The 24,894-nt window shown below is 37.2% G+C and overlaps 1 protein-coding gene and 1 pseudogene across 6 annotated transcripts in view; one reads left to right on the top strand and one right to left on the bottom strand.

Annotated features, from left to right (window-relative positions):
- Positions 1–24,894, bottom strand: part of SLC9B1 (solute carrier family 9 member B1) — a 152,371-nt gene that overhangs the window by 70,885 nt on the left and 56,592 nt on the right. For all 6 annotated transcript variants that reach the window (XM_050791922.1, XM_050791925.1, XM_050791924.1 and 3 more), the window contains 3 exons: positions 6,516–6,686; positions 3,925–4,067; positions 2,466–2,593 (listed from right to left, as the gene is read on the bottom strand). In XM_050791922.1, coding sequence (XP_050647879.1) covers positions 2,466–2,593; positions 3,925–4,067; positions 6,516–6,686 — 442 coding nt within the window. The remainder of the gene's footprint in view (positions 1–2,465; positions 2,594–3,924; positions 4,068–6,515; positions 6,687–24,894) is intronic.
- Positions 17,080–18,601, top strand: LOC126955398 (actin-related protein 3B-like; annotated as a pseudogene).

The following is a 24,894-nucleotide window of genomic DNA, read 5'->3' as shown; positions in this document are numbered from 1 at the left end:
TAGCTATATGTAGAAGAATAAAACTGGATCCTCATCTCTCACCTTATACAAAAATCAACTCAAGATGGATCAAAGACTTAAATCTAACACCTGAAACTATAAAAATTCTAGTAAGTAACCTTGGAAATACCCTTCTAGACATTGGCTTAGGCAGAGACTTCATGACCAAGAATGCAAAAGCAAAGGCAACAAAAACAAAGATAAATAGATGGGACTTAATTACACTAAGAAGCTTCTGCACAGCAAAAGAAATAATCAGCAGAAGTAAAAAGACAACCTATAGAGTGGGAGAAAATCTTTACAAACTATGCATCCAACAAAGTACTAATATCCAGAATCTAAAAGGAACTCAAACAAATCAGCAAGAAAAAAACAAATTATCCTATCAAAAAGCAGGCTAAGGACATGAATAGACACTTTCCAAAAGAAGATACACAAATGGCCAAGAAACATGAAAAAATCCTCAATGTCAGTAATTATCAGGGAAATGCAAACAAAACCACAACGTGATACCATCTCACTCTTCCAAGAATAGCCATAATCAGAAAATAAAAATAATAGATGTTGCCATGGATGTGGTAAAAAGGGAACACTTTTACACTGCTGGGGGGAATGTAAACTAGTCCAACCACAATGGAAAAGAGTATGAAGATTTCTTAAATAATTAAAAGTAGATCTACCATTTGATCTAGCAGTCACACTACTGGGTATCTACCCAGAGGAAAAGAAGTCATTATATGAAAAAAACACTTGCACACACGTTTATTGCAGCACAATTTGCAATTGTGAAAAATATGGAACTAGCTCAAATGCCCATCAATCAATGAATGCATAGAGAAAATGTGGTGTGTGTGTGTATATATATACTACTCAGTCATACTGGAATACTACTCAGCCATAAAAAGGAATGAAATAATTGCATTCCCAGCAACTTAGAAGGAATCAGAGACTATTATTCTAAGTGAAGTAATTCAGGAATGAAAAAAACCAGACATTGTATGTTCTGACTTACAAGTGAGAGTTATGCTATGAGGATGCAAAAGCATAATAATGATACAATGGACTTTGGGGACTTAGTGGGAAGGTTAGGAGGGGGGTGAGGGATAAAGACTACACCTTGGGTGCAGTGTACACTGCTCTGGTGATGGGTGCACCAAAATCTCAGAAATTACCACTAAAAATATTTTCCATGTAACCAAACATCACCTATTCCTTAAAAACTATTGGGAAAAAAAAAGACATGAGATCAACCTAAATGCCTATCAATGGTGAACTGGATAAAGAAAATGTGGCACATATATACCATAGAATAATACACAGTCACAAGAAAGTACAAGATCATGTCCTTTGGAGCAAAGTGGATGGAGTTGAGGCCATTATCCTAAGTGAATTAACACAGGAATGGGAAACCAAATATCCCATATTCTCACTTACAAGTGGGAGCTAAACACTGAGTACACATGGACAGAAAGAAAGGAACAATCGTCACTAGGTGAATTTGAGGATGGAGGGTGGAAGGAGGGTGAGAATAGAAAAACTACCTATTGGGTATTATACTTATTACCTGGGTGACAAAATAATCTGCATACCAAACCCCTGTAACATGCAATTTATCAATATAACAAACCTGTTCATGTACCCCTTGAGCCAAAATAAAAATTGGAGAAGAAAAAAACTCCTAAGAGTTCTCGCTTTGGGTAGAGTTATGGGCATTATGATTTGAAGGCAGAGTCAAAGGTCATTCCTCCTTTATTTATAAAGTTCTAATTTTTAAAATAAAAGTGCATTTGGGTATTTTATCATAAACATTAATTTAAAAATTCACTAGATTTTGTGGTAACTATATAATGGATGAATTTTGCTATGAATGTCATTGGAATGGAGAAGCAGAGACAAAAGTTGATGATTTAAGAAATGAAAAGGAGTTAGGATCTAGAGACAGTAGTTACAGACTTATTTTGAGGAATTCAAACATAAGGTAAATGGATGGTAGATAAAGATGGATGGGGCATTGGACATACGGCAAGAGTTTTTGTTTGTTTGCTTGCTTGCTTTAAAATGGGAGAGTTTATATTTATAAACCTATGTCTATATAAAATGCTTCTCAAATTATACATACACACATACATATGTATAAAATGTGCAACTGTATTTACATATAGCTATGAGGAAGAGGCCATTAGATAGATTAAAACATACAGATATGTTATAATACAGATGAAAAGGAATAAATTGATCATGTGAATTTTCTTGATGATAAACATTTAAGGGCTATGAATGTTTGTTAAAAATTTCATACAATTTGGGACATGGCTCTGCTTTTAATCAACTGTTTTCCAAGGTTTCCAATACTGTGAAAAGAATTTTAATAGAGATTTTCTATACAACATTCTGAATATTTTAACAGTTTTAACCAAGCATCCTTAATTGAATATTTTCATAAGAAAAAATGAGAAAGAAATTACCCTAATAGAAATGCCCATTCCCAGGGAAATTTCATAATGAAGTGGGAAAAAACAGCAGCTGCACTAGCTTCCATAAGGCATGGACCTACAGCCAATCTGAAACAAACCACCTTCAATTGCCTCAAAGCCTGAAATACAAAACAGTCACACTTAGGTACATTTACAATGGCCAACAAGAAAATTATTTAAAGAAATATTGAACTATAAAGTCTTTTTTCATAAGAAGCTTTCACTAAACAAAATCTCATTTGAACAGATTGTCCCACTGGACTTGGAACTCTATTACATTTTATATGTCATCATAGGTTGGATTATAAACAATTTCATCTTTTATAAAATATTATTGCATTTTAATTATTAAAAGATGAATTTTACTGTGATTAAATAGCTGTTGCTACCTTCCTGAACTTTCCTAATAAATAGTATAAATAGTGTCCTATTAGTGTTTTCCCATTAGTTAATTTTTTGATATGAACTGTTTGATTAACTTAATAATTATAAATAGAATGCCAACATGCCAAAGAAAATAACTTAAAAACTGCATACTTCATTTTAAAAGGGAGAACTTTTCAATTTTCTCCTTGGTTCATACTTTCAACTGGAGAATATAATCTCAATGGCTATAATTATTTATGCTCTTGAGCTATTTCTATTAAACCACATTTGCCACATTTATTTGAGTAGCTGTCATATTCATGAATAGTCATCTTAAAGATGGGATTTATGATCCCTAGATTGTAATATTTAAAGAAATGCTTTAAAAGGTTAGATTTTACAATAATGCAGAGATAATCAGGAACATAATCCTGTGGAGAAAACATCATAAAAAAGTTACTGAAATCCTTAATCTCCCTAAAAAAAGAAAAAGGCTTTTATAAGGCTTTTCTTATCCTGTTAACTGAAGAGTACATAGTTCTCCATAGAAGAGCCTCCCAAATAATATAGGTGCTACATAAGAGACATTTATCTCTGTGCAAATGATTACAGGTGATTGCTAATAAAGACTTTACAACACAGTCAGTTCCCTTCATATCAGTGATAATGATGGCTATTTATTAGAAATTAAGGTGCCAATATTTCTACACAGTCTTTTTTTCTTCTTTTTTTTTTTTTTTTTGTTTGTCTGTTTTGTTTTGCTTTTTTGAGACGGAGTCTTGCTGTGTCCCCAGGCTGGAGTGCAGTGGCACTATCTTGGCTCACTGCAATCTCCGTCGCTCAGGTTCAAGCAATTCCCTTGCCTCACCCTCTCTAGTAGCTGGGATTACAGGTGCATGCCACCACGCCTGACTGATTTTTGTAGATTACAGGCGTGAGTCACCATGCCTGGTCTTTTTTTCTTTATCTTAAGTTTGTTTACAGACTCCACTTGGAACAGGTAAATAAAATTTTTGCTTCTTTTGTTTCTCACCATCCTCTAATATTTGAAATAACCTTACTCAATTTGTAATTGTAAATCTACCTGTGGATCGAGTCCAAGCCCAGCTCGTATTAGAATAACGGTAAGGGCAGTGCTTCTTAAAATTGAAGACCACGTGTTATGAACATGGACATGTTTACTGATGAATGGAACATTCCTAATCGTAAAACCAGCCAGTAACATCCCTTAAAAGAAAGAAAATAAAGATACATGACAGTTCATTTTTCTGAGAAAGAAAACAGAAACATTTACTTTCTTTTCTAATGTACTATGTCTCTCATTATGTTGGTAAAGTGCAGGTTACAAGCAAGTAGAGAAGGCAGCATGAATAAAGCCATGGCGATAAGAAACCATACATCTAAATGGGGTTCAACAAGTAATTTAGTGTTGCTGGAACATACACGGCAAGGAAAGGAGGGAGGAGAATGAGCTTGGTGGGCCAGATCATAGAAAGGTCTCCCCCAACTTTGGCAAAGTAAGGCACCACGGGAAGGTTTTAGGCAGAAAGTAACAATGAGTCTGGTGTTTTTTTATGTGAGGGTCTTGGTGAATTAGTTAGGGATAAAACTGGAGACAGAGACCAATTTGAAGGCTCTGCCACAGTCCACGCAAAAGTTGGAAACAAATAGCCTAAGCTAGAGCAAAAGAGAAAGTTTGGAGAGGAGGAAAATGATTCAATAAATACTTAGAAGGTGCTGCAAGAAAATTGTGGATACAGAAGCGACAGCAGAGGTAAGATGTAGAGATTATATCTGCTGACAATGTACTGAATATATATATATTTTTTTGGGACAGGGTCTCATTCTGTTGTCCAAGCTGAGTGCAGTGATGCAAACATGGCTCACTGTAGGCTTAACCTCCTGAGCTCAAGTGATCTTCTTGCCTTAGCCTCCTGAGTAGCTGAGACCCAGAAAAATTTTTAATATTTTATAAAGACGAGGTCTGCTATTTTGCCCAGGCTGGTTTTGAACTCCTGGGCTCAGGCGATCCTCCTGCCTTGGCCTCCCAAATTGCTGCGATTATGGGCATGAGTCACCGTGCCTGGCCCACTGTACTGAATATTTAGATATATTTGAATACAGTAAGTTCTCACTTAACATTGTCTATAGGTTATTGGAAATGGCAACTTTGAGTAAAATGGTATATAACAAAACCAATTTTAGCATAGGCTAAATGATATAAACAAGAGTCAATTTCCTATAGCATATTTTTGGTCACAAAACATCACCAAACTTCTAAATAAAGATCCAAAACACTTCTAGTATTAAACAATGAAAGAAATATGAGCTCTACATACATCTTAGAGTTTTATAAAAACAAATAAGATAATTATTTACCTAATTTTTGTTGAATCCACAAGTGATGATGGTTATAGTGGTGATGGTTAAAATCAAAGAATAAATGCTTACAAAGTGAAAATTGTAAGGAGCACCTCCTCCCACTATGCAGTTCAAAAACAATCACAACTATGGTAGGCTGGCTGAGAGCTTTCATATCACATTGTTTATTGTCATGCATTTGTATGGTTATCATATACTTAACAAAATTTTGTTTTACAATAATTTGTATTCATTCATTTATTCATTGTAAAATCCACTTATTCTAGTTCAGGGTCACAGGTGACTGAGACTTATTCCAAAAAATCAAGGAGGGATTCCTCCCTAACACATTCTATGAATCTAGTATCACAATTATACCAAAATCAGGCAAAGACACACACACACACACACACACACACACACACACACACACACCACACTACTGGCCAATATTGCTGATGAACGTAGATGCAAAAATTCTCAACTAGCAAAATGAATTCAATAGTACATCAAAAAGATAATGCAGTTAAGTGGGTTTTACTCCAGAAATACAAGGATGGTTCAATGTGTGAATCATTCTTCTGCAAAGACACATACACACATATGTTCACTGTAGCACTATTCACAATAAAAAGACATGGAATCAACTTAAATGACTAAATAAAGAAAATGTGGTACATATACACGATGGAATACTATGCAGTCATAAAAAAGAATGACATCATCTCCTTTGCAGCAACATGGATAGAGCTGAACATCATTATCCTAAGTGAAATAACTCAAAAACAGAAAAATCAAATACCACGTGTTCTCACTTATATGTGGGAGCTAAACAATGGGTACATATGGACATAAAGATGGAAATAATAGACACTGGGGAGTCCAAAAGGAGAGAGGGTTGGAGGGTTAAGGTTGAAAAATTACCTGTTGGGTATAGTATTCCCTATTTGGTGATGGGTTCACTAGATCCCAAACCTCACCATTATGCAATATATCCAGGTATCAAACCTGCACATGTACCCCTTGAATCTAAGATTTTTAAAGATTCTATTAAACAATAAAGCAACAGGAATAATATACTGAGGATATTAAATTTATTTTAAAAATAAATTTTGGATAAAACTTGAGTGTGTATATATGTAGACAGAGAGAAAAATAAATACACACACACACATACAGTAAATACATATATGAAGAAACTATATAAAACACACTACATTGAAATGTTTCTGAATTATATCTAATTCAACAAGAAAATATTCAAAATTTGCATACAGTCAATAATAAAGAAAAGAGAACTAATTATATACTTACCAAGAAGAGGTGGAAGTGGAGGCACTAAAGGTATTCTAATGAGTTGTAAAATCTTTCCCCCAATAATGGCACTATAAAAAATAATTAACAATCCAAATAAATTTCCACCAGGGAGAGCTTCAGAGCCTAAGACTGACCAGGTCGTACACCATATCACAAAGAGTATAACTCCTGAAATACAAAAATAGTACAGCTATATATCTACATACACATAGATATATACAAACAAAGGATCAATTATCTTTTATCATATATACTAATAACCAGTTCTATAAAATGATACATGGTATAGATCAACGTTGCTTCCTAGTTTGGTGGAAAGAGATATCTGCTTAACATATATTCCAAATAACCTGTCAATTTATGAGATAGGTTTTAAACAAAGTGTTTTTACTTTAAAAATATTTAAAACCTGTATCTGGGCCAGGTGCAGTGGTTCACGCCTTAATCTCAGCACTTTGGGAGGCTGAGGCAGGCTGGATCACGTGAGGTCAGGAGTTTGAGACCAGCCTGGCCAACACAGTGAAACCCCATCTCTACTAAAAATACAAAAATTAGCCGTACGCGGTGGTGCGTGCCTGTAATCCCAGCTATATGGGAGGCTGAGTCAGGAGAATCGCCTGAACCCAGGAGGCGGAGGTTGCAGTGAGCCAAGACTGCGCCACTGCACTCTAGCCTGGGTGACAAAGCGAGACTCAGTCTCAATAAAAGAATAAAAAAAAACCTGTATGTGAACCCTCGAAAATGCTAACCATTATAATATATCATAGTTAAGAACATCATGGCAATATGATGAGATTTACTTCATTTTGTATTTTAAAATAGCTTTTTCATCAGGATGGAAAATAAGAGGATGATTGTCTGTGATAAGAATTCACAACGTTATTGAAGATCACAGTGTCAGGGTGCCAAATCTTTTAACAGGAACCTACTAAATCTTTGTATTGAAAGGATAATTCAATTGATATTTGGCATAAATGTATTAGAGAAGGTAATGGCTAGAAAAAATGAACCTAGACTTTGTGGGAATAAATATAAAGTATCTTATATTATGTGTAGGAAGTAGAGGTAGATAAGATGAGTAGGTAGAAGTTACTAGACATCTTGTTTCTGGCAACTAGGTGCTACTCACAGAGGAATCCACAGGTTTCTGTAAAGGGCAGATAATAACATGGTAAATTTCCACATGCTAATTAAATCATTTGCCATGAATCATAGTAGGTAATGCTTTTAATGTTTTTAAAACAACCTACAGGCATTTTTTAGCTATGACCCCTTTCTGGCTGTATAGAATTTGCCAGGGTAAAAGAGGATGATTTTTACTTACTCCAGGCAGAAAGTTAGAACAAAATTTCTTTCCCCGCTCCCCTCTGATTATTGTCATCCTGCAAAACTGGAAGCCTTGGAGGGCTAAACTCTTACTAAAAGAACGGATGAGGCTGGGCGCGGTGGTTCATGCCTGTGATCCCAGCACTTTGGGAGGCAGAGGCAGGTGGATCACCTGAGGTCAGGAGTTCAAGATGAGCCTTACCAACATGGTGCAATGCCGTCTCTACTAAAAATACAAAAAATTAGCCTGGCCTGGTGGCGCATGCCTGTAATCCCAGCTACTTGGGAGGCTGAGGCAGGAGAATCGCTTGAACCCAAGAGGTGGACATTGTAGTGAGCTGAGATGGCGCCACTTCACTCCAGCCTGGGCAACAAGAGCAAAACTCCATCTCAAGAAAAAGAAGAAGAAGAAGAAAAAAGAATGGACCAGAAAATGTCATCCTACTGACAAACTGAGAAGACAAGGCAGTTTGTCTTAGCTGGTCTCTGGGTGGCAAAGTCTTTTTTGAGAATTCATATGCAACACTGGCCTCATCCAACTTATGTGTAGGGCTCAAATTTACATTACATGTACAGGTTAGGGATCCCAAAGTTCTAAACCTACCATAAAAGTGTCCCTGCATAGAAGTATCCCTAGAACACTTGGTAGATGCTAATTCAAAAAATCTCTAATAGACACTCCTGATCCCAGACCGCATAAAGTCTCAAAGGTAAAACCAAGTGAATCTGAACTTAAAATAAAATAAGAAGAAATATCCCATGAGCAAAAGTTAACAGATACAACAAAGAATGGGATTAGATGTCTAAAAACCTCAGCTAATAGAACCACTAGATAGACACTATAAAATATGTATTTTCAAAGTGACTAGAGACAATTTTTTAAAAATTGGAGACATGAGAAGAAAAAACTACTTGAAAGTATTGCAAAATAATTAAATAGAACATCTAGAAAAAACTTTAAAAGTTACTCAACTAAAAAACTCCACTAAGTACCCCAAATAGCAGTCTAGACATGGCTGAAGGAGAATACAGCAAAGTGGTAGATATGAGGAAATTACTTAAGAGCATAGCATAAAAAAATGAGGTGGAAAATGAGAGATTTAGATGATGGAAAATATCTAAAACACAACTAATAGTAGTTTCAGAAACATAATTGAAAGAATGAAGAAGATACAATATTTGAGAAGAAAACTGGCTTCAAATTTTACAGAATTGATTAAGGTTTTTATTGATTTGGACATAGGAAGTCAAATGAGTTCTAATCAGGATTAAGTAAAAGTACACACTTAGATAAAATGTTGAGAAACTATAGACTACCAAAGGCAAAAATAAAATCTTAAAGAATCTAGACAGAGAAAGAGATTAATCATAATGAAATAAACAATAAAGCAGATTCTCAATTCTTAATAGCAACAATAGAAGATGGAAGATAATTAAAATCTTCAAAGTACAGAGATAAAGAAGTCATTCAATGTTGAATTCTGTAGCCAGTTAACTGTCACTCAAACAAAAGACAAGTGAAAGATATTGTCAAACAAATACATTTAAGAACATATGCCATTTTTTACTGGGGAAAAATCTACTGAGAGATATGCTTTAGAAATATAACATAGAACCAAAAAGGAAGGATCAATGTGCAAAGTAATCGGTAAAATGTAGGTTAGTCTAAACAAGTATTGGTTGTGTAACACATTAATAATGAAAATTGTTAATCAGAAGATATAAAGATAAGGCTGTGAGGTGACATGAAAAGGTTGGCAATTTATTTCCACACCAAAACTCCCCCCTAAAATTGCACAAAATACCAAAAACAATCATTTTAGTACCCGGAAAACTCATCAAAGACAGTTATCAAATTAAGAGCATTTATTCTTAAAGTGTTAGGGTTTTTGGTAGGATTGGTAAAAGTCTGAGCCCTTCCTGACTGGGGATGCTCCCTAATGTGGTTTGGCTCTGTGTCCCCACCCAAATCTCATCTTGAATTGTACTCCCATAATTCCCACGTGTTGTGGGAGGGACCTGGTGGGAGATAATTGAATCACGGGGGTGGTTTCCCCCATACTGTTCTCATGGTAGTGAATAAGCCTCACAAGATCTGATGGCTTTATCAGGGGTTTCTGCTTTTGCATCTTCCTCTTGCCGCCACCATGTAAGAAGTGCCTTTCACCTCCCGCCATGATTCTGAGGCCTCCCCAGTCATCTGGAACTATAAGTCCAATTAAACCTCTTTTTCTTCCCAGTCTTGGGTATGTCTTTATCAGCAGAATGAAAACGGACTAATACACTCCCATCCCTCTTTTCATCCCCAAGCTCAGTTGGGAAAAACTGTAGTTTTACCAGTATGAAGCTAGATGTAAAAACCAGCAGCTTTCCTGTTAGGGCTGGGGGCAGGAGTGGATTTGGTATGGAGTAGAGGGAAGAAATCAATGGTTTTGCCAGTTAAATATAACAGAGTGGTTTGGGAATGAACAGAGAGAATCGCAGCTTTACTAGTCTGAAGTTGCAGTCTCAGTTGGGGAAGTGGAAGACAAGACAAAAATTTAAATGAGAGATCCTGAGGGTCAATAGGTGCAGCAAACCACCATGGCACAGGTATACCTATGTAACAAACCTGCACGTTCTGTACATGTATCCTGGAATTCAAGAAAGAAAGAGAGAGAGAGAGAGAGGAAAGAAAGAAAAGAAAGACCCACATGCAAGGCTAGAGTTTCCCAATTCCAAGTTCCAATTCTCTCACTGAGAAGAGTGGCTCACTGTGCCTAAACTGTTTATACAAACACTGTGGTTTACTCTGAACAGCTACTTTCCTTCTGGGAGTCTGGAATTCTGGTACATGTGAAGGAGAGTAATGTCCATAAAATCCTGAGTACTTAGTCTCTAATGAGACTCTGGTCCTGGTAGACGACATTGCACATGTGTTATCAAAATTTCATGCTGGGAAAGAAAAACACATCCTTGTAACTCCACAGGAGGTGATTCTGGGAAGTTTGTGCCTGGTTTCCTCCAGACTTTACCACATACGCCTTTTTCCCTTTGCTAATTTTGCTTTGTATCCTTTCACTATAATAAATTAAAAACCTGAATATTACTTAAAAAAATGAGAGATCCTGGAAAGGAGAGAGTCATAGACAGTTTGAGATAAGTTCTCCACACATATATGGCTGATTGGAAAAGTATGGAAGTGTAGGAAAGACTCAAGAGAGTATGACAAAAAGTAAAAATGAAGTGAGACTTGAGTATTAATTGCAACTTTGAATGCATTCACCCACCCACCCACAGATTATTTGGCAGAGAGTGTAAGCCTTACTAGCTTTAACATGTCTCTCCAAAATCAAGCTATGCAACAGACACAAAGGAAATTCCTAGAAAGACAGGCTAAAACAATAATAATAATAACAACAACACAATATAAAAGACATCACTGCTGAAAACCACTGGGCAGAAGGATTACACAGTACAAGTATAGGCCAATTACCAAAACAATAACAACAACAAAACAATCACAAATAAAAACCAAATCCAGATTTGCTATAATGTATAATTAAAGTGTTTAGTTTTCAATTAAAAATTATTAGACGTGTAAGGAAACAGGAAAATATGGCTCATATTCTGGAAAAAAAAAGCAGTGAATAGAAACTGTCTGAATTCAGATATCAGATTTAGAAAATTTTCAAAGTATATATTATAAATATATTCAAATTAAAAATATGATAACGTTCTGTCTAATAGAGAATATGAATAAGGAGACAGAACATATTTAAAAATAGAAATCTAGAATTGAAAAGTACAACAATTAAAGTGAAAAAATCACTAGCGAGGTTCAATAGCATATTTGACCTTGTGAAAGAAAGTATCAGTGAACTTCAAGATAGACCAATAGAGGTTAATCAATCTGAAGAACAAAAAGAAAAAAGGATAATAAACAGATCCTCAGAAACTTATGGGATACCATCAAGAGCACTAACATATGCATAATGGGAATTCCAGGAGAAGAGAGAGATAAGGGGGCAGAAAAATATTTGAAAACATGTCTGAAAACTTCAAAAATGTTATGAAAAACATTAATCTTCAGATATAAGAAGTTCAACAAATCTCAAGTAGGATAAACACAAAGAGATTCACAGCTAGAGCCATAATTATCAAATTGGTGAAAACCAAGGATAATAAAAAAATTATGAAAGTAGCAAGAGATGACTTATCACATACAGGAGAACAATAATATGATCAATACTGGCATTTTTATCTGAAAAAAAGGAAGGCTTATGAAGCAACATTTCAAAAGTGCAGGGAAAAATAACTCAATCAAGAATTCTGCATCCAGTTAAATGATCCTTCAAAAATGAAGCTGAAATAAAGACATTTCCAGATAAATAAAAATAAAGAGAACTTACCCTTGATAAAGAAACACTAAAGAAAATGCTTTTAAGATAAAAGGACAGAAAACCAAACACTGCAGGTTCTCACTCATAGGTGGGAATTGACCAATGAGAACATTTGGATGCAGGGTGGGGAACATCACACACCAGGGCCTGACGTGAGGTGGGGGGAGTGGGGAGGGATAGCATTAGGAGAAACACCTAACGTAAATGATGAGTTAATGGGTGCAGGACACCAACATGGCACATGTATACATATGTAACAAACCTGCATGTTGTGCACATGTACCCTAGAACTTAAAGTATATATATATATATAAAGATAAAAGGATATGACACCAGATGGCAACTTGAACCTATAAGGAATAAGTGGCACTGGAAATGGTAAATAAATTTGTAAGTATAAAAGATGTGTGTGTGTGTGTGTATTCTGATTTAATCTCTTTTAAAAAACCATATGATTATTATAGGCAATAACTATACCAATACTGCTGAGTTTATAGCATAAAAGAGGTACATTGGACCAAAGTTGCTATATAACACTGGAATTAAGTAAAAATTATTAAACCAAAGTAGATTGTAAAAAGTGAAGATGATTGATTATTATAATCCCCAAAGGCACTTGGGAGGCTGAGATAGAAGTATTGCTTGAGGCTAGGAGTTTGAAACTAGCCCAAGCAACACAATGAGACTCTGTTGATATAGTTTGGATATGTGTCCCTGCCCAAATCTCATGGTGAATTGTAATTCCCAAAGTTGGAGGTGGGTCCTGCTGGGAGGTGAATAGATCATGGGGGCAGATTTCTCATGAATGGTTAGTACCGTCCTCTTAGTGCTGTCCTTGTGACAGTGAGTAAGTTCTTGTGAGATCTCATTTAAAAGTGTGTGGCACTGACCCTTGCTCTTTTACTCCTGCTTTCACTATGTGACATGCATTTGCCTTCTGCCACGATTGTAAGCTTCCTGAAGGCTTCCCAGAAGCAGATGCCTCTACGCTTCCTGTACAGCCTGCAGAACTGTGAGCCAATTAAACCTCTCATAAATTATTGAGTCTCAGGTATTTGAAAACAATGCAAGAATGGACTAATACAACTGTCTCTAAAAAAATTTAAGCAAAATTACCCAGGTGTGATGACACATGCCTGTAGTCCCAGCTACTTGACAGGCAAAGGTGAGAGGACTGATTGAGCCCAGGAGTATGAGGCTGCAATAAGCTATGACCATGCCATTGTCTCTTAAAATAATAAGCCCCAAAGAGGCCGGGCATAGTGGCTCACACCTGTAGTCCCAGCACTTTGGGAGGCCATGACGGGTAGATCACGAGGTCAAGAGATGGAGACAATCCAGGCTAACATGGTGAAACCCCGTGTCTACTAAAAATACAAAATATTAACTGGGCGTGGTGGCAGGCACCTGTAGTCTCAGCTACTTGGGAGGCTGAGGCAGGAGAATGGCGTGAACCCAGGAGGTGGAGCTTGCTGTGAGCCGAGATCACGCCACTGCACTCCAGCCTGGGCGACAGAGCGAGACTGTCTCAAAAAACAAAAAAACAAAAACAAAGACAACCAAAAAAAACAGCCCCAGAGAAACCACTACAACAAAAAGCTGGAAACCATAGCAAAAATCAACAGAGAAGTTGAAATAGGGCACTAAAAATACTTGGTTAACATGAAAGAAGCAGTAATGTGAGAAAAGAAAAACAAAAAGATATGACACATGGAAAACAAATAACGAAATGTTAAATGCAAATCCAGCCATATCAATAATTATGTAAAATGTGAATGCACTAAAATCAAAAGGCAGCTATTACCATACAGGACTTTAAAAAAACAAGATTCAGCTATATGGTGCCTACAAGAAACAAACTTTACATAAAACAAGCAGGTTGAATGTAAAAGGATAGGAGATTAGAAGATATATGCAAATGGTAATTATGGGTGAAAGAAGAAAACACAAGTGTTTTCTTGTTTTTTCTATATATATATATAAATATAATTTTTTTAAACCTATAAGTCAGTTTTATTGTCTGTAAAATGGGGATAAAAAATTATCTCTTGCCAATATACATAGGTTTTGTTACAATAAAATGAACTAGTGAGCATGAAAGAATATTGCAATCTGTAAGATGTTCTCCCAGGAATTCTTGCATTCTAGGAAAATCAGAACATTTCTGGTAATAGAATTTTTGACATTTTGAGGAAAGATTTTTTAAGGATATATGCAAAAAGAACACGTTCTCTTCTCTAATTACATCATGGATTCTCTTTTTGCATTGAGATTTTGCTTGAATATCAATAGACAAGAGAAGGGGGTGGTTCAAGCACTTGTCTAGTGAGCGGAATGCTGACAGGAAGCAAGGAGCCGGAAGGACACTCCCTGTGCTTTCGGTCAGGGGCCCTCTTGGCTGGTGTCAAGGATTTGTTCTCAGTGACAAGACAAATACAGAAATGGAGAGTGATTACAAAGTTCTGTAGCAATTTGACACTGTATCTTATAAAAAGTAAGTATCAGTCTACATCAAATGGGAAATTAAAAACAAAAACTATTGGGTCCTAGTCTACTAAGCTTAGTCCCTAGGTGACAAAATAATCTGTACAACAAACCCGCATGACACAAGTTTACCTATATAACAAACCTGAACATGTACCCCTGAACCCAAAATAAAAGTTTTTTTTTAAAGAAAGAAAGAAAAACAAAACCAAAAAAACACATCTGTTTCTTCATCACAGATAATTTGAGAAGCACTAGTGTCAGGAATAAAGAATAATAAACAATATGTATATTAAAACCTCACCAGAAAACATATATGCAGTGGGATATCTTTTTGGACATTAAAGAAATGTGAAAAATCACACATATATTCCTAAAGAACTTGACTATATTATATATGTATGTTTATTTAGAATATTAAATTGAATTAAGTATTAAATTTATTTTTTAAACACTGGTATAAAGGAAGGATGTTCTGATTAAGAAGGATAGATAAAGGGCAATTACAACTCTGAGTAGAGAAATAGTAAAATGCCCAGAAACAGACTGGCAAAAGCTATGGAGTAATTAATCTCACAAAAGGAAGCAGAATTTATTAATATAAATAACAAAGTATTGCTGATAGTTAAATAATTATGAGTTATACTGAATAATTATTTTATATTTTAAAATAGCAAAACCCAAAACAAAACAGTGTGGTAAAGCTGTGGTGAGGTTTGTACATTTTAGGAAACCTTGGTATTTTTACCTCATATGGTTTATTGATAAGAAAAAATTTAAAAAAAGTTAAAAATGATTTCTCTGCTGCTTAAATTCTGATATACATCTACTGCATGGTAAGATATGAGTTTAGAGTCATTGTATTTTTTTCGTAGTTCCACTAATAAGAATTTTTTTTTTTTTTTTGAGATGGAGTTTCGTTCTTGTTGCCCAGGCTGGAGTGCAATGACATGATCTCGGCTCACCACAACCTCCGCTTCCCAGGTTCAAGCGATTCTCCTGTCTCAGCCTCCTGAGTAGCTGGGATTACAGGCATGTGGCACCATACCCGGCTAATTTATTTTTTTAGTAGAGACGGGGTTTCTCCATGTTGGTCAGGCTGGTCTTGAACTCCTGACCTCACGTGATCCACCTGCCTCAGCCTCTCAAAGTGCCGGGATTACAGGCGTGAGCCACCATGACCAGCCAAAGCTTTACTTTCTAAAAATTATATTAAAATTGATATTTCTCTATTATCTAATCATAAATTACATCAAATATGCTGTTTTGAATTTTATTTTTCCCTTTAAACATAAAGACACACATTCAATTCATTGTGCTAGATAAATTACCAGTGTGATCACAAATTAAGAAATCTAATTCAAAGAATTTGGCATACAAGGAGTCCTGAAAGTGTTAATAACTTTTGATGCAAAGATAATTTTATGAAAGTAATAGAAGACCAAAAAAAAAAGTACAAAACAATTATTATGTAAGTATCTTCCTTTTTCTGAATCACCCATGATTACTTTCTCCACCAAGCAAAAACTGACTGCATACTTATCTGTCTCCAACCTGCCCAACCTCTTTTCCTAAACCTCCCCAGCCTCTCAGGACAGACAGGCTGCTACTGTACTTTGTGCATTCTGCTATTTTTAGCAAGAGGCCTATTTTGTCAGTGTTGTCTGAATACGTATTTGCCAACTCCCAGACTGTCAATCACTTATTTATTTATTTATTTATTTATTTAGTCTCTTTTCTTGTATTTCCCTTTTCCTTTTCTTTTCTTTCCTTTCTTTTTCCCTTTCCTCCTCCCTTCTTTCTTTGGCTTATTTTTTTTTCCCTTTAACTCCCATTCACTATTTCCATGACTGTCAAATAGTAGATTGATCCTTTAAAATACTCCTTTTAAAAAATTTATTGTACTTTAAGTTCTGGGATACATGTGCAGAATGTGCAGGTTTGTTATATAGGTATACATGTGCCATGGTGGTTTGCTGCACCCATCTACAATATATCTTATAATAAAAATGGAAATACGCAGGAGACGTGGCACATGGGGTGAGTGGGTTGCCGAGTGCATGGTGGCAGGGTGCTCCAGGGTGGCCAGTGGGGCTAAGTGCTGTGTATTCCAAGCATGGCGGGCTTCCTGCCTTCCTGTGTGGCAGACTGTGGCATCAGGTAAGAGCCACTCAGTGCCCACGTTGGCTCCTCCATGGCCCTGCTCTCAGCCCCTGGCATCCAGCCCACACCTGGAGGTTGAGCTGCATCCACTGCTCTGGGTCTCAGCCCTGTGACAACCTCAGTAGGTATTCCAAACTTGGCTATGCAGGCAACACTGAGCCATAGTTTACTATTCTTTCATGCATTTCTATCAGAGAGTCAGCAAAGGTAGATGACAAAGCCCAAAGGAGAATGTTGAGGGGACTTGATGACCTTGACTTTTTAAATACAGGATGAAGCCATTGATAAATCTATGTATGCTACAAAGTGGTCAATATGACATGGAATCACTGAAGACTGCGGTATTATGGAAAGGTTCATGGAGCAAGTGGTTTTTAAATATTTTTGAGCAGAATCTGAGGACCATTATTTTTTAATGACAGAACTTCCACGGAATACACTAGAAAACAGAGAGCATTTTTGCAGAAATTATGTTTGAATTATTTAATGTACTAGGATTCTACATTGCAGTTCAGGAGGTACTGGCCTTGGTGGCATCTTGGACATCTCACCAAGTGGGCGAATGTATGTTAATGACTATAGTAATTGACAAAAGAGATGGAGTCACCATGTTCTACCAGTTGTAGAAGGTTATGTAATTGGGAGCTGCATCAAACACATCCTGATTGTAGGTGATATTGCGTATTTCATCCAACAGCTGCTAAGGGAGAGGGAAGTAGGAATTCCTCTTGGGCAGTCACTGGAGACCACAAAAGCCATGAAGGAGAAATACTGTTACATTTGCCCTGATATAGTCAAGGAATTTGCTAAGTATGACATGGATCCCTGGAAGTGGATCAAACAGTACACAGGTATCAGTGTGATCAACCAGGAGAAATTCATAATAGATGTTGGTTACAAAAGGTTCCTGCAACCTGAAATATTTTTTTACCCAGAGTTTGCCAACCCAGACGTTATGGAATCCATCTTGAATATTGTTGATGAATACAAAACTGTCCCATTGATGTGCATTGTCCACTGTATAAGAATGTTGTTCTTTCAAGAGGTTTGACTATGTTCAGGAATTTGAACCTCAACTGCAGAGAGATTTGAAGAGTGGTACACGTCAGATTAAAACTCAGTAAAGGAGCTCAGTGGCAGGAGACTCAAACCTAAGCTTGCAGAGGTTCGGGTGGCAATCCATCACATGCAGCACTATGCCTTATGGTTTGGAAGCTTAATGCTAGCCTCAACTCTGGAGTTATTTCAGACTGTCGCACCAAGAAGGCCTATGAAGAATATGGCCCCAGCATCTGCCACCACAGTCTTCTCTTTGGAGTAATGTCTTAATGTCTGCCTTGAAAGCATCATTTAATAGTGCCATGTTGGGGAACAAGTGTCCGTCAGAACCCAGAGAAGACCACCATTTCTAAATGACGTTTGGTGTTGATGTTTGAGCAGCATGCTTGCATCACCTAGTGCATGAGGCACAGTGCAGAGTCATTTCAGTAAAAGTCATTTCTTTATGTGTTGGCTGTTGTATGCCCACTCCTCCTTCTCTCACTCCCTTTCTTCATACTTCCTCAGTTTCCCTCCTCCTTTTCACTGGAGCTTTTTTGTTGACAAATACCATTCTCAAAGAATTCAAATGTGACTTTGAAAATTGTTAAGAGGAAAAGAAATTTAAAAATGGCCCAAAATAGTTCTCCCCCAGTGGTACAAATCCTTTTTCCCCAGCCTATTTTTATAAATAAAATGTTATAAACTTAAAATACAAAAAAAAAAAAAAAAACATTATTTACAGGATGCAATTAAAGCAGTGCATAGAGGAAAATGTATAGCTTTAGAAACAGGAAGAAAAAGTAATCTAAAATTGATAATTAAAACTTCCATCTTAAGACTCTAGAAAAAGATGAGTAAACCAAGCCAAAAGTAAGTAGGATGTATGAAATGCAAAGGTCACGGTGGAAAACGATATATACAGAACAGGATATCATTAAAAACAACCAAAGAAACCCAGAATTGCTTATTTCAGAAAGTCAAGAAAATAAATAATGTTTAGTTACATTGACCAAGAAAAAAGAAAGAAGACACTAATTCCCAAAATCAAGAATGAAAGAGAAATATCACTACAGACCTTACCCTTAAAAGGATGTTAAGAAAATGGTGTAATAACTTTAAGGTAAAAAATTAGACAGCTCAGATAAAATAGAACAATTCTTAGAAAGACACAAATTACCAAAACTGACTAAGGGAGAAAGGAAAAAATATATACCAATATCAAGTAAAGAAACTGCATCAGTAATTTAAAACCTTCCTATAGAGAAAAAATATACTTCACTGGTGAATTCTATCAAACTATTAAGGGAGGAAACAATACCAATGTTACAAAAACTTTTTTCAGCAAATAGAGGAGGAAGGAAACTTCCCAACTAACTTTATTTCATTTGATATCAATATTACCCTGATATCGATACGAGACAAAGACATTACAAGAAAACACAGCTATATACCAATATTCCTTGTGAACCTAGACATAAAAATTCTTAACCAAATATTAGCAAACGTAATTGAGCAACATATGAAAAAAAATGAAGTTTATCTCAGGAATGTGAGGTTGACTTAACATCCAAAATCAATGTAATAAACTATATTAAGAGAATAAAGGACATAACCATATGATCACCTCAACAGATGCAGAAAAGCATTTGACAGAATTCAACACTCATATATTTTAAAAAAATCTCATCAACTTATTAATAGAAGAGAACTTCTTCAAATGATCAAGGCATCTACCAGAAGCCTATAGCAAACATACTTTATGGTTAAAAAAAAAATCGAATGTGCTTCCCTCTAGATTAGGAAAAATGCAAAGATACCTGTGTTTACCACTTCTATTTTACAATGCACCATAGGTCTTAGTTTGTGCAATAGTCAAGGAAAAAAAGGTATGGAAAAAAGACAACTCTTTTTGTTATTAGCCTTGTATACAGAAAATCCTGAGGAACACACCCACACACACACCCACATACCACACCCCCACCCACATACCACACCCTCTCCCAAATTTACTAGAACTAAGAGAGGGGCTTAGCAAGTTTGTAGAGTATATGATCAATATACAAAAATCAGTTGTATATATAGTAGCAATAAACAATACAAAGATGAAATAAAGAAAACAATTCCAATCACAATAGCATCAAAAATAAATGTCTTAGTTTGTTTTATGTTGTTATAATAGAATGTCTGAGACTGTATAAAGAGGTTTATTTAGCTCATGTTTCTCCAGACTGGGAAGTTCAAGAAGCATGGCACCAGCATCTGCTTAGCTTCTGGTGAGGACTTTAGTAGTGCATCAAAACATGGCAGAAGACCAAAGAGGAAGTGGGAATGTGCCAAGAGGCCAAACGCAAGGTACAACTTTGTACAATGGGTTGCTTTATAACAATCCATTCTCAGGGTAACTAATGTATTCCCACAGAAACCAATCCAGTTTCATGACAACAAGAACTCACTCACTATATGAGGACTGCACCAAGCTGCTCAAAATGGCAGAGTCCCCATGACCCAAGCATTTCTCATTAGGCTCTACCTCTTAAAGGTTCCAACATGATTTTTGGCAGAGACACTGAAACCATGGCATTCCACCCTTGGAACCCCAAACTCATGTCTCTCTTACACTGTAAAATATAATTATTCAACCCTAATGGTCTTCCAGTACCAATTCAAAGGTCAAAGTCCAAAGTGTCATATAAGGCTCAAGGCAAATTCCTTCTAGCTATGAGCCTGTAAACTAATAATAATAATAAAAAAACAAGTTATTTACTTCCAAGATACAATGGTGGAATAGTCATATGGCAGACAGTCCCATTCCAAAAGGGAGAAATAGGCCAAAAGAAGAAAGAGGTGACAAGCCTCGAGCAAGTCCAAAACTCAGCAGGGCAGACACTAAATCTTAAAGCTCCAGAATAATTCTCCACTCCATGTGCTGCCTCCTGGGCACAGTGGGGAGTTTTATCCCTAAAGCCTTGGGCAGCCCCACCTCCACTGCTTTGTTGGGCATAGCCACATGGCTGCTCTCACTGGTTGGAGTTGGTTACCTGTGGCTTTTCCAGGCTGAGGTTGTATGTTGGCAATGGCTCTATAGTTCTGGAGTCCCAGTGGTGGTCCACTTTCATGTATTCACTAGGCATTGCGCTAGTACAGGCTCTTTGTGGCAGCTCCAACACCCCATTTTTCTGCTCAGCATTGCCTTAGGGGAGGTACACTGCAGTGGCTCTGGCCCTGCAACAAGTCTCTACCTGAGCTCCCAGTCTTTTCAGTACATTCCTTAAAATCTAGGTGGAAGCCACTATGCCTCCACTTCTCTTGTATTCTGCACATCTGAAAACCTAGTACCACATGGTTATAAATGCCATCAAGGCTTACCGCTTGCACCCTTCAGAGTGGTGTCATGAGCTGCATCTGAGGCTGCTTGATCCACGACTGTTTGCCACCAAGGTTTATGGCTTGTATCTTGTGGGATGGCAGCCTGAGCCACACCTGGGTATGATTGTGCCATGGCTGGGGTGGCTGCTGAGGGCTGTGCCAGAATTTGGGGAGCAGGATCTCAAAACAGCTACACAGGGCAGTGATGCATGGGTCCTGTCTCTTAAAACCATTCTGTCCTCCTAGACCTCTGGAGAGGCAACCTCTAAAATTTCTGAAATGCCTTCAAGGGTCTTTAAAAAAATTATCTCAATAATTATCAACTGGCTTTCTTCTCTCAGTGCTAATCTTTTTAGTATTTCTTGTTCTGCTGCAACCTTGGATTCCTCTCCTGAAAATGCTCTTTCATTCTCTACCACATGGCCAGGCTATTAATTTTCAAATTTTATGCTTGTTTCCCTTTCATTTTGCATTTCACTGAATGTAGTAAACAGTAGCTACACAGCTGCTCTATATTTTGCTTAGAAATTTCTTCTGCCAGGTACCCTAGTTCATCAATCTTAAGTCTGGCCTTCCACAAAACCTTAGGGCACAAAGCCTTAGATACAACACAGCCAAATTTTTCTATGGTGTAACAAGGATGACTTTGTCTCCAGTTCTTAATACCTTGTTCCTCATTTCTATCTGAGATCACATTAAAATGTCCTTTGCTGTCCATATTTCTATCAGCATTGTGGTAATGACTACTTAACCAATCTCTAAGAAATTCTAAACTTTCTCTCATCTTTTTGTTGTCTTCTGAGCCCTCACCAAAATTATCCTTAATGCTCTGTTTATGACAATACAGTCTTTTTCTACTCTGCTCCTTCAAACTTTTCCAGCCTCTGCCCATTACCCAGTTCCAATGAGGCTTCTGCATTTTCGAGTATCTATATAGCAACATCCCACTCTCAGTACCAATTTTCTGTCTTAGTCCGTTTTGTGTTGCTATAACAGAATACCGGAGACTGAGTAATTTATAAAGAGGTATATTTGGCTTGCAGTTCTGCAGGCTGGAAAGCATGACACTGGCATCTGCTTGGGTTCTGGTGAAAGCTTTAGTGTTGTGTCACAATATGGTAGAAGAAGGTTAAAGGGGAGTAGGCATGCACCAAGGGGCCAAGCATGAAGCGTGACCTCACTGTATAGGAACTCATTTTCATGGTAACTAATCCATTCCTGAGAGAACTAATCTAGTCTCACAAGAGTGAGAACACACTCACTAGTTTAAGAATAGTACCAAGCTGCCCACAAAGGAAGAGCTCCCAAGACCCAAACACTTCCCGTTAGGCCCCACCTCTTAAGCATTCCAACATGAGTTTTGGTAGGGACACTCAAACTATAGCAATAATAGAATAATTAGGAAAAAATTTAACAAAATAAGTGCAAAACCTTTGCACTGAAAACTAAAAAACATCACTCAGATAAGTGCCTAAACAAATGGAGAGATATATCATGTTAATGGATTATATGACTCAATATTGTTAGATGTCAATTGATCTACAAATTAACTGCAATTCCTGCCAAAAGTCTAGAAAGATTATTGGAAAAATTGACAAGCTCATTCTAAAATCATACAGAAATACAATAATATCTAGAATAGCCGAAACAATCTTGCTAAGTAAGAATGAAGTTAGAGTACTTAATACTGCCTTATTTTAAAATTCAGTGTAAAGCAAAAGTAGTCAAGACAGTATAGAATCCACATTAAGAGAGATAGATCGATCAATGGAATTAAGGGGAGTTCAGAATCCAACCCACTTTCATTTGATGAAAGTCAATTGATTTTCATCAAAGATGCTAAGACGATTCAATAGGAAAAAGATGTTCTTTCTATAAGTGATTCTATAAGAATTGGTTATTCATTTACAAAAAGTAAACCTAGATCCTTAGGTCATATATGGAAATTAACTAAAATGGATGATAGACCTAACTGTAAGAGCTAAAACTGTAAACGTCTAGGAAAAAATACAGGAGAAAATATTTATGACCTTGGACTAAGCAAAGGTTTCTTAGATATAATATCAAAAACATGATCCATAAAAGAAAAACTGATGAACTGGGACTTCATCAAAATGATGACATCTTTGCTTCTCAAATATTTCTTGAATAAATGACAAAAGAGGATTGTTCCAAGATGGTCAAATAGGAACAGCTTTGGTCTGCAGCTCCCAGCGTGATCGACGCAGAAGCCAGGTGATTTCTGCATTTCCAACTGAGGTACCTGGTTCATCTCAATGGGACTGGTAGGACAGTGGGTGCAGCCCAGAGAGGGTGAGCCAAAGCAGGGTGGGGTGTCACCTCACCCAGGAAGTGATGCAAGGGGATGGGGGATTTCCCTTTACTAGCCAACGGAAGCCGTGACTACGGTACCTGGAAAATTGGGACACTCCCACCCTAATATTGTGCTTTTCCAATGGTCTTAGCAAATGGCACACTAGGAGGTTATATCCCACTCCTGGCTCAGCGGGTCCCACGGCTACAGAGCCTTACTCACTGCTAGTGCAGCAGTCCAAGATTGAACTGCAAGGCTGCAGCCTGGGCTGGGAGAGGGGCATCTGACATTGCTGAGGCTTGAGTAGGTAAACAAAGCAGCTGGGAAGCTCCTTTGAGCTCCACCACAGCTCAGTGAGGCCTGCCTGCCTCTGTAGACTCCACCTCTGGGTGCAGGGTATAGCTGAACAAAAGGCAGCAGAAACTTCTGCAGACTTAAATGTCCCCAGTGGTTCTCCCAGCACGGAGTTTGAGCACTGAGAATGGACAGAGCTGTCAGTAGGGGCCGATTGACACCTCACATAGCCAGGTGCCCCTCTGAGACGAAGCTTCCAGAGGAGGAATCAGGCAGCAATATTTGCTGTTCTGCAGCCTCCACTGGTGATACCCAGGCAAACAGGGTCTGCAGTAGACCTCCAGCAAACTCCAACAGACATGAAGCTAGGATCCTGTTAGAAGGAAAACTAGCAAACAGAAAGGAATAGCATCAACATCAACAAAAAGGACATCCACACCAAAACCCCATCTGTAGGTCACCATCATCAAAGACCAAAGGTAGATAAAACCACAAAGATGGGGAGAAACCAGAGCAGAAAAGCTGAAAATTCTAAAAACCAGAGCACCTCTTCTCCTTCAAAGGATTGCAGCTGCTCGCCAGCAATGGAACAAAGCTGGACAGAGAATGAATTTGACGAGTTGTCAGAAGTAGGCTTCAGAAGCTTGGTAATAACAAACTTCTCCGAGCTAAAGGAGGATGTTCAAACCCAAGGCAAGGAAGCTAAAAACCTTGAAAAAGATTAGATGAATGGCTAACAAGATTAAACAGCATAGAGAAGGCCTTAAATGACCTGATGGAGCTGAAAATCATGGCATGAGAACTACACGACGCATGCATGTGTAGCCAATTCAATCAAGTGGAAGAAAGGGTATCAGTGATTGAAGATCAAATGAATGAAATAAAGCGAGAAGAGAAGTTTAGGGAAAAAAAGAGTAAAAAGAAACGAACAAAGCCTCCAAGAAATATGAGACTATGTGAAAAGACCAAATCTACGGCTGATTGGTGTACCTGAAAGTGACAGGGA

The sequence above is a fragment of the Macaca thibetana genome, chromosome 5 (assembly GCF_024542745.1).
Source record: "Macaca thibetana thibetana isolate TM-01 chromosome 5, ASM2454274v1, whole genome shotgun sequence".
Classification (NCBI taxonomy): Eukaryota; Metazoa; Chordata; class Mammalia; order Primates; family Cercopithecidae; genus Macaca; species Macaca thibetana.
The sequence above is the reverse complement of the archived record's forward strand: the minus strand, read 5'-3'. Positions and strand labels throughout refer to the sequence as shown.